The 10,983-nt window shown below is 42.3% G+C and overlaps 1 protein-coding gene across 1 annotated transcript in view; it reads left to right on the top strand.

Moving 5' to 3' along the window:
* The first annotated feature begins 676 nt into the window (after positions 1-676).
* The window catches only part of LOC109476749 (potassium voltage-gated channel subfamily B member 1-like), a 46,974-nt gene continuing 36,667 nt past the window's right edge, over positions 677-10,983 (top strand). Inside the window, exon 1 of the mRNA XM_019777763.1 lies at positions 677-3,018. Within this exon, the coding sequence (XP_019633322.1) occupies positions 2,443-3,018 (576 nt within the window). The 5' untranslated portion in view covers positions 677-2,442. The remainder of the gene's footprint in view (positions 3,019-10,983) is intronic.

Here is a 10,983-nt window from a genome sequence, read left to right as displayed (position 1 = left end):
ACAGACAAATATTTTGAATATACATGTATCTTATGTTAACTCATCATCAACGATCATACAATGAAAAAGTCATCACCCAATTATGACAACGACGATACGTAAATACGAACAAAGACACCAAATAGTGTTCTTTTCTTCGCTGCCGCTTGCAATATTCCTGTGCAGACGTTTTCATTGATTATGCAAATCATCTCCTGATGTTAATAATAAGCATTTCTTTATGTCAATCATCACTAAGCTACTTACACAAAAAAAATCACGACTATCCGTTTAGCTGTTAACATTTAACAAAGCTCACTATTCTACAACCATAACATTTGTAGAGTACATCCCATGTAGTTATGATATCAACTGTAAACACTCACAGGACAGCAGAGTGTTGCTGCCACAGGATTTGCATTTCAGTGCATTTTTAAAACGGCAAAAAAGTAGAGTATTCCGAGTACACTGAACAAAATGTCAACGTGTACAATTTGCTATAGTCATCCTAGCCATATTGTCCTGCTAGCCAGCTGCAATTCCACTGGAAGTTCATAGTGCACCACTGTGGATGACAGCCATCTTTACATCTGCGTATCGTCTGAGATTTTGTGCAGTTACGTCATAATGCGGACTTGGCACCGCCATTCGTCATGGGGATCGGCAAAACTAAGACATGCATGGCTTGTGTGCCCGATTACGCATTGGCTGATTTCACCTCCGCGACATTACTGGGATCTACAGTACCTGCCCCCCCCCCCTCACGTTTCGCGTGCGAGCATGCTCTAATGATCGTTTTTAGCATAATTTGAAACTCATTTGGGAGAGGCCACGTGACCAGGAGGCGGTATCGGGGCGAGAGGCATCCGTTTCATCAGGCTTCATTTAGTGCTGAGCGCCTGGAGGAAACGCAGGTGAAAATGTGGGGTCCTTAAAACCAGTGCCTCGTCAGTCGGGAGAAAGCCAGCGACAACATTCGACATCGTCATCGCTGGTACGGCGCACAGAGATTGTCCTGCCGAGCGGAGGGCGATGTCTGGGAGAGCCAACTTGGGGATGACTTGAGACGATTAGAAAATATGCCAAATTCTGTGCGAGACTGTCTTCAACTGGCGCCATGCGCAGGGCCAGCCCAGCCTGCAAATAACAGCGACGTTTCTTCCGGCTAAGTCTAGTTAAAGCCACGCCAGCAGACCTGCAAGGTTGGTGTTAGCACGTCACCGGATGGAGGCGGTAGGAGCCGCCGTGCAGCGGCACTGATTTCCCGCTTGTTGCTGCAGCCTCAATCCAAGGACGGGAAATTTTCCGTGCGCGTGGGAAGATGGTCTCTTGGGGAAGGGTGAGCCGTTCTATTCATGTTTCTAAAAGCGACCACCTTGATGAGATGGGTTAACGTTGATGTTGGCTATTAGTCGGGGAAACGGACCCTCCGTGTGTCATGACACTGTGTAGAATTTAGCCGGCTTTCCTCAGAGAATAGACCTGAAATAGCGCACGGTGAGGAGGACGGTCCTGTACATCTGAGGAAGAATCAGTGTTAGGAGGTGAGGGCGAAGGTTGTGAAAGCTGGATGTGCATGGATTGTTTTGTCGCCGACAAACGTTCCGTATATGGGCGTGATTGACGGGATCCAGGTAGAATAACAATGAGACACGCCAATGCCCACAACGTGAACGCCGGTTTATTGCACCAACACCACAGCCCACTTCCAGAAGCCACAAGGGACACGTCAGGAGAGCGCTCACGTTTCTCACTCTGCCACCATGTCATGGGATGATTAATTCGGAGCCCTTTCTTTTCTTGCATGGTAGATCCTGGCACATACGTTCTAGTGCGATTTTTACCCACGGGAGCGGCTTGTAGGCGGCTCAGGTGAGAGTGAATCAACTTCCTTGATGGGTGCTTACGCAGCGTGCGTCCCGATAACAATCAGGCAGCTGTGATCGGGTCTTCTTACATCTCGGGGTGATCCAATATTGATAGTAATTGAGGCATGGGCTCAGCCATGGGACATCACGTTGGAAAACAGGCACGATCCTCCAATGATAAGCGCCTAGATTGCATAACACCCTGCAGAGGCCAGCCAATTAAAACGTCCACGTAGATAATTAAAAGTCCCGACCATTCACCCGGCCGCTGCGGCGCGTGGGCCGGCGTTTTTTCCTCCAATTCTCCATCCATCACGGAACCTAATCAGGCATTATTGACTTCCTTCTTTGACCTTTCACCCCTCAGGCCGAGCTCACAGTGTCCTCCCTCCCTGTATATATCAATTTAAATTGTTTATTCATAACCAGCCGTATAGAATTTGGCACCAGAAACGTATTGATGATATGGTGGCAGTCTGGATGTAACGTGACCGTTTCCCCGTGTGTGGTATCCTGGTACTTAACCTCACCAACGTTTCCCCGTGAATACGAACCTTGTTGTCTCGCTGAGATATAAACAAAGTTGGAGCTCGCCATGGCGATGATGCAGAAGCCGAACTGTCTGGTGCGAGCGGACATGGAACACCACCCTGTACCAGAGTCCTACCTGATCGTCCGCAGCAAGGCCATGCACCGCAGGGTCATTTTAAACGTGGGCGGCATCAGGCACGAGATCTTGTGGAAGACTCTAGACAGAATCCCCCGGTCCCGGCTGGGCCGCCTGTGGGAAGCCAACACCCACGAGCAACTGTTAAAGATTTGCGATGAGTACAGTCTGACAGAGAACGAGTACTTCTTCGATCGGCATCCGTCTGCCTTCGCATCGGTCCTGAACTTCTACCGCACCGGCAAGCTCCACATGATGGAAGAGATGTGCCCCATCTCCTTCAGCTTAGAGCTGGACTACTGGGGTATCGATGAGCTGTATCTGGAGTCGTGTTGCCAACAGCGGTACCACGCCAAGAAGGACCAGATGCTAGAGGAGTCACGGAGGGAAGCCGAGCAGTTACGGGAGAGGTCCGGAGAGGACTTCGGCAACGTCTGTTGCGCCGAGAAAAGAAAGAAACTTTGGGACTTACTGGAGAACCCAAACTCATCCATGGCTGCGAAGGTAAGACGTGATCTTGTACATCTACTTCTACAAATTATACAGGTTTTATTTGCTTCGCATGGGACAAGAGATGTACCTCAACGTGTTCAATAAATGCAACACAACAAGAACAGCTCAGGAGCTTGTCTCATGAAAAGGGCAACGGAGAGAAGATGCAACAAGCATGCAAAATACGTCCCAATAGTACAGCACGACCTGTCACGGAAACACCAGACGGAAAACAACAACAAACGTTTGAGTTTTGCAAAAAAACCCATCAATGCTACAGAATATAATTCAAAAACATAATTTTTCCCAGCCAATAAGATTATTTTCTATCCGATTATAGATATCAGTGATTTACCTTCCATGAAAAGCGTTTGATATACTAATACATGTAGTATACTGAATAGCTTATAGCTAAGTGAGTACCAATCCATCTGAAACCTCCTACACATTTAAAACGTTTTCAGCTCCCCATGGCTATGTCAGCAGACCAGCATTTCCTAATAAGTGATGAATATTGATTTTCTTCCCAGCTGGTACCCACCGGTATCCGTTTAACCTGCTAGGAAAAAACATTCCTAGTGAAGAACTGTATCAAAGCTGATTTATTGTTGGTTTGCTGAATACACGTCACATAAATCACGGTATAGTCTTCAATCTGGAATGTTAGTCTGTCAAGGTGGTCACATTTAGAAGCGAACAATTTAAATTAAAAAAATCATATTCATATTCAGGATAAATTGTATCAGAAATCTCTCAAATATTTTCTAAACTAAAATAATCTAGAGAAAACTAAAAATTCATCTGCAAGAACTCGGAACAGCTCTTCACTGTTTCCAAAGACGAAAAACCCTACATTAGTAACGTAGATATAGAGCCTTGGTATAGACCAGCAACATAGTGTAATCGTCAGTGTTTGTCTCATATGTATGCTCACTTACTTTGTGTATGTATATTACCACTTGTTCACTTGGGATTAGTCCAGGGGCACGAGTTTAAAATAAACTATAATTGTTATTTAAGACCTGTCCCTATGAAAACTATCAAATTTTCGTTGGACCACTCAAAGGTATATAGCAGAGTGTATGGTATCCAGAAAAATCATGAGCACCCCCCCACACACACACACACGCGTACCTGTAGCTTCACCTTGTTCAATATGCTGAAATGTTGCTATCAAGTTCTGACAAAGGACAATAATTGTGTGGGAGAATGTTCTTTCATCACAATAATGCGTTTTATATCTCTGCATAATATGATTCTCAGATCTAAAATGTCAAGACGACACAAACCATGTGAGGATTTATTAGCACCATAACTATCTTAACAACCAACTATAAGAAACATAAAAACCTCTATAGCAGTAGTGCATGTCGCAAAACACGCTTATACCATCATCCCTACTTTTTTTTCAAAATAGAATAATACAAAACACTAGATGATGACCAATCTCTACAGGTATGCAACATTATGATCAATAGAGAAATGAATACTGTATAAAGATGAACTTGTGCTGAAGTGACAGGAGACAATACAAATATTACATGTTACAGTACAGTAACATTACTTTGTCATCAATATTAAAGCTGAGTTGTTGGCGAGGTTCACGGGAATTATATACGTGTTGCTTTAATATGTTCTTCATATCTTTTAAGTATATGTATATAGTAGGTGGCAACATTACAACCGTGATAGTCCAGATACAGTGCGACTGAAGATAATAATAATCCTGATGTAAGGAGAACTGCGCATGCTAATGTATTTTGCACGCAGAGCATTTCAGTATTCATGAGGCCTTGCTTGTTGACATTTTCACCCCGAGAACCAATTTATTTCTCTTTATTCCGTCTAGATGCGCACCACGCAATCATTTTTCTGGCTGCTAGGAACATTTAGTCTTTATTCATGGCTGGCCCCCTGTACAGCGAAGAGAAATGTCAAAACCCTGTTACGAAATTCCACAGTGAGTTCATAAATTGAGACACCCCTGGGCATCCAGGGACAAACATGACGCATATTCGTTCATACGGACAATGGCTTATCCCTGGAGATCCCATGTACTCAGTACTATAAATAGCCAATTCGGTATACTGGGATCAAGTTGGGATTGTGGAAGTCGTGTATGATGAAAATTGATTTTGTTGGGTAGGAATGGATGACACGATGTGCTTTGGAATATCAATATATATATAAGTCAATCATAGCTGTCTCACATGGTGTCATTGATGACATTAAACTGTTCAAGATATAGCTCATACATTTGTTCATGAAATCCTGGATTATACGACCTTTCAAGCGTCTATACTTCTCTGTGCGATTCCGTCTACCAAGTACAGATATATACATATGCAGGATTTATGATGGTGCTGAGTGCGTTTGCATGTTTGACAAGGAGCTGTTCGGCGTAGGTAATCCTAACTCTCCGCAGGCAACTAATTGGAATAAGTTATGCTGCTTAAATTCAATAGCAATCCCGACAGAGGCCCTGAGCTTTACCGTGCATGGCATCGCCCTCCCCCTATCCTGGTTCATCTAACTGATGAGGTCTGCCGTACTGCCTGTCTGAGAGACAATACACAATGTCTACCATCAGCATTAACGTCCTGTACTCCATGCAATACATCATTGGATATCTACGTCCCTATGGAAAAAAAGATACAATATAGGACACGTACATGTATGTATATACTGTCATAATCAATAGCGCGTCTTCAACTGTCAACAGGCCGGCATGGCGCCAGGTTCTGTCAGATGGGACGCCATGTTTGCTTTCCTTTGTTTGAATGGTAACATGAAACTGACCGAAATGACGTACATTGTCTGGTTGCCAACCATAAGATCAAAATGGACTCTCCACAGCGGCATGCATGTTTGTGAATAATGCCACCTGCATGTACTAAGTCGTGAAATGAATTTGTCCAAGCCAGGCCTAGACAGCTGCTAGCCGAAATGGCCAAATACACGGGTTGTGCTCGCCGTGCTCATTCTGGACGATTCCAGACGGGATAACACCCATCTACAGCACTGGGGTAATCCCAAGCAATCCAACGTGCAGCAAACGAGATGGTTAGGAGGAATTGGTAGCCCGGATATTGGTGTTACTGGGAAAAGCCAACTCCCAAATTGCAGATGCTCTGGCGCGTGTTAGTGCTTTATTGCAGGGCGGTAATTCATCGGCCTGCAATTTTCCTTTTCGGCAGGAGCGATTGCCCCTAAACATGTGCTTTGCTAGGACCCTTTCAGCCACTTACTCTTTAGATAGACCTGTTGTGAACAACACTTGGTTAAGAATTAACGAGGAAATTCAATGCTTTATTTCAAGAGAAACACATCGTAACAACGCGGTCATATCCACCGTAGGTCATCGTATGATTTTTATGTAGAATTTGCAAGCATAATCAACGTTAACCATTGACAAGGATCTAGGACAGATATTGCCGTAACAAGACAGCTGATTTTTGTACGACATATTCACGACTACTGAAATAATGCATAAAGTTTGAAATTGTACGACGATCGTATGATAAATGTGACCTGACCCTTACACGGAACTCCGTGCCATTAATGGAGAAAAATTAGCTATAAAACACAGTGCCATACTGCAGACATAGACGTCATCTCGCAGTAGGAAACAAGATAAGGCTGAACAGGCTTAATCTTATGGATGAGAAACTCGGCCATGAAATTTTGGATGGTGAAGCCTAAGTGTGCACACACATCTACTGAGCAAACGTCGCGTGTGTACAGAGCGTGCGACGGGCGCTGCGCAAACAAACCTACAACTGTGTAAACTGTCACTGTACGTTAACGTCGTCATGTACGTCACTCCGGACTTATTTGGATCACGACCTTCCATATGGCGGCTGTAATAAGCATCGCCAGGCCTTACTGTTTAAAACCTAGAGTTGTAAAGGAGCCATGATGTCTTCCGTTTTCAATATACCATGTACAGTGTATTCTTACTCCTAGGACAAGTACACACGTACAAGAGATAAGTGTTTTATTGAATTTAGACAAAAGCAGTTAATATATATATAGCGAATGCTAACTAGGTGTATGTAAAGGATACTGTAAGGAGTAGGAATTATCATCTTGACGTTGAATAGTTCATATATCGGTTGCATCATGGTTGCGCGTTTGTAAGTCATTAGCTTTAATTTCTTGCGTTGTGAGGATTTGAAGAACAGAAGACATGTCTAATCATTTAGACCAATGCCACGCACATATTTCACTTACCCCTACACTACCACACTACCTCCCCAGTTAGAGAACCGCTCAATCCACAGTGATCCACGCTATGAGGACGGCGAAGCAATGTGCTTTACTGTCTAAAGGCCAATTCGGCTGCACAAAACTCATTAGTCGGTCCTTTCCCGTCTTTTATCGACCGCATTACGGCGCTTTACGCGGAACGAAATATTTCATCACAACCGTGAGGATGGAACAAGGTGAAGGTGAAGAATGGGCACTGAACGAAATCTTTAAACACCCCTTAAAGCATACGTTAAGGAACATGCGAGCGAAGAAATACGTAATGGTGTGCTTAAAGAATATATTTTGTGCATTGAGGGTCCTGTTCGTTATATAACCGGAAACATGTCCTCCGACGTCTTCTACGAATAAAACCGGAAAGAAATGTAAACGTTCGAGGCCCGCGTTTAACAAGAACGTGATTTTTCGCGATGCCTATTTGTTGTTAGACAGGAAAACAGACGTAGTCCCGAAAAAAAGTAATCAAAAGGGAACACGAGAAAACTGAAATTACACATTTTTAGCCAACATGCCTCCCTTAGCGCATTTGCTTCCACGCGCGCACTGAATTGATGTATTTTCCTATATTGGCTTTATACACGTACGTGGAGAGCTTCATCCTGTTTCTGTCGCCCTTTTGATACAGCTCTTAAGCCTACCCATACCTGGAGCAATCCATTTCACCGTCTCAACAGGGGATCTGGGAAAACATGTGACAAAATTTCCATAACATCTTGTAATTCATTTTCTACAATATCAACAAGCCTACAACTGAATTGATAAATGTGTATAAGTGTACTGAAAATAATATCCAGTACAATGTAGTTACACATATAATGCCAAAATATGTTGCTTATGTTCTTGGAAATGGGAAAAGAATGCAACAAATGATACCGATGCTATTGATTTTAACGATCTGCTGATGATAATATGTACCTAGAAAAGACGATGTCTTATAATCTATTGGTGGTATTGATTTCTCCACATCACCCACTGTAATAAAGAGAGTGTCACCATTTGGAAAACAACTAAGAAGCGAAGTGAGCTTATTAGTGGTGACTGTTCCAGTCATGACCTGTAGTAACGAGTCTATGTACAACGAGGACCGTGTACATGTATGATGTACATGTATACCTTAAACAATACCTTAACCAATGGAAATGTCCATCAGGCGGATATAGAAATTAGATGTCTCAACACTCCATTCTGTAGTCATACATATATCATAAAATTTATCATTAAAATGGTTTATCACAATTCTGGATAATGAGGAATGCCGCACAATGTTGTTTAGAACTTTTGCGAAATTTATTTTGCTATTTCATTTCTTCGCATGTGACATTGTTGAAATATCTCGTTTAACTTGAGGAGTGCAATGCTGATTTGTCTTTGTACAATGAATAAAAAAAAACAAATGACAAAAAGTTCTAAAGGCTTCCGTGGCATCGGAGATCCCCGGTAATCGCTGCACACCGTTAGTGATGTGTTTCTGCATAACCCTACATATTTCAGGGAAAGCATTTCTATAACGTGCATGATTGTATTCTCTGACTCACAATAATGCACGGCTCTGAACCATCAACAGTGCAACGCACCAAAGACTTCTGAAACAACTCTGACATCTTCGTGCCTGTTCACCATTTATATGTCAAGAATTATGGACCATTTTTCTGGATGACAAATTACTTTGGAGAGGTAATTTTGTTTCTTCTGCACAATGGTTTACGATCCGTCATATCTGGTTGGATTATAGGCTTATGTAGAGGGATGGGTTAGGAGACAGGGGGAGGCAGCGTCTCGGCTACGGTGGCTGCCCGGAAGTGTTGAGTGTATCGCGATGTTAGATGAACAAACAGATAAATTCTGTAGACACCATAACACATGTGATCAAATCCTTCTAAATATTTGTAAGTTTCTGTTAATCCAAGTGGCAAAGTTGGCTACAGAAAGCAATACATCTTTTTCAACGGGGGAGGGTAATAATAATCACACCAAAATAAACTAAAGCTTGAATTAGTTCAGGTATAAAACTCAACGTTGGTTTGTATAACTTGTCTAGTTTTTATTTTAACAGTAGTAATAGGTAAGAAATAAAAACATTATGCCGTGTGATATGATAGTATAAACTATTATCATAGTCAAGGTCTAATGTAGGCCCATCCATTTTTCGATACTAGACTTTTAAATGACAACCGGTTCATACACTGTGATGTATAAAATGTGAAGAAAATGTACATGTAGGCTGGGAGCTGGGAAAATGGAGCGTTGATGTATGAAGATAGCCGTCTAAATATGGCACGATGTACTCACGCTGTGTGATTTATTGCAAGTATGCACGAAAGGTCTAGATTTCATAGGCATACTTGTTGCATAAAGGACACAAACTGACCAAATTCATGAAATTAGAATTTCGTGTTATCAACAGTTGTGTACATTATCTATTGTCAAGCGGCTGTTAAATGGACATACACAACTGTGTTCCTTTATTACCTTCGCCAAGAAGGTTATGTTTTCAGTAGCGTTTGTCTGTGTGTGTGTGGGTTTGTGTGTGTGTGTGTGTGTGGTTTAGCAAGATTACTCGAGAAGCGGTGGATGGATTGGAATGAAACTTGGTAGGTGGGTAGGTCTTCATGAGACCTAGAAATGATTAGATTTTGGGCCCCCTGGCGGCTTTCCTAGGTACTGCAGCAGCACTTCCGGTTTTGATATCTCGTGATCTGGACATGCTAGGGTCACGAATTTTGTATGGCAGATAGCTCTGGCAATAGGGAAGAAGTGACATGAGTTTGGGTCCCCTAGCGGCTTGTTCTGGAACTGCAGGAGCATTTGTTGAAAATTTTTCGAAGGAGGATAACTCAAGAACCGGTTGACGGATTGTCGTGATTTTTGGTATGTTGGTAGTTTAAGTGATGCTTGACATAATCAGATGACAATTATGCAAATCAGGGGCTAATTTGCATAATTAATGAGGACATTCTATAAATCTGCTTTTTTCGATAATAGAACTATGAAACACTTGTGACATCTACTTGAGAACGAGAAAAAACATCTGAGGATATAGATTATGTAAATGAGGACCAAATTTGCATAATTAATGGCATATTCTTATAATTTCATAGTTGTAACTGCTGGGAATTTCATTCTTGCCACTTTTGGAAGTTAAGTGAAGGTGAACATCAATAAACAGTTTATTCAAATTAAGATCTCATTTGCATAATTTATGAGGAAGTGTTATAATAGCCTTTTTGTTAAGATAAGGTTGTCATTGGGTGGAGAATATGATCAACTGATATAATCAATGCAACTGAGGCTCTAATTTACAAAATCAATGATTAAAATTGTATAATTAGTCAACCGCAAGGGTTAACATCATTTGGCGAAGGTATGAGATCGTGGAACTCTTGTGTTTTAGTTGCGCTATAGGTACCCCTCACTTAATTGTGTTAACCAGTCTAGATGGGACTCTGGCTGTTGAAGTTGTGACCCTGTACTGGCAAATAGAACGGCCATTTCAATAATAGATGGCGTGAAATGGGAGTTGGGGACACAAGCATTAACTGATGGGCTCAAATGTTAAAAGCAATTGAATTGTCGAAAGACGGTCTGCCTGACTAAAAGGGCTGGGCGGGGCACAGTGGACAAGTGTGTGTGCCAGAGAAAACGGAATATATTCAACATGGCGGCTGTGTGTGTATTGTGTGTGTGTGTGTATGTGTTTATGTGTGAGTG

This window comes from Branchiostoma belcheri, unplaced genomic scaffold, assembly GCF_001625305.1.
Source record: "Branchiostoma belcheri isolate BF01 breed outbred unplaced genomic scaffold, Haploidv18h27 scaffold104, whole genome shotgun sequence".
NCBI lineage: Eukaryota > Metazoa > Chordata > Leptocardii > Amphioxiformes > Branchiostomatidae > Branchiostoma > Branchiostoma belcheri.
The sequence above is the reverse complement of the archived record's forward strand: the minus strand, read 5'-3'. Positions and strand labels throughout refer to the sequence as shown.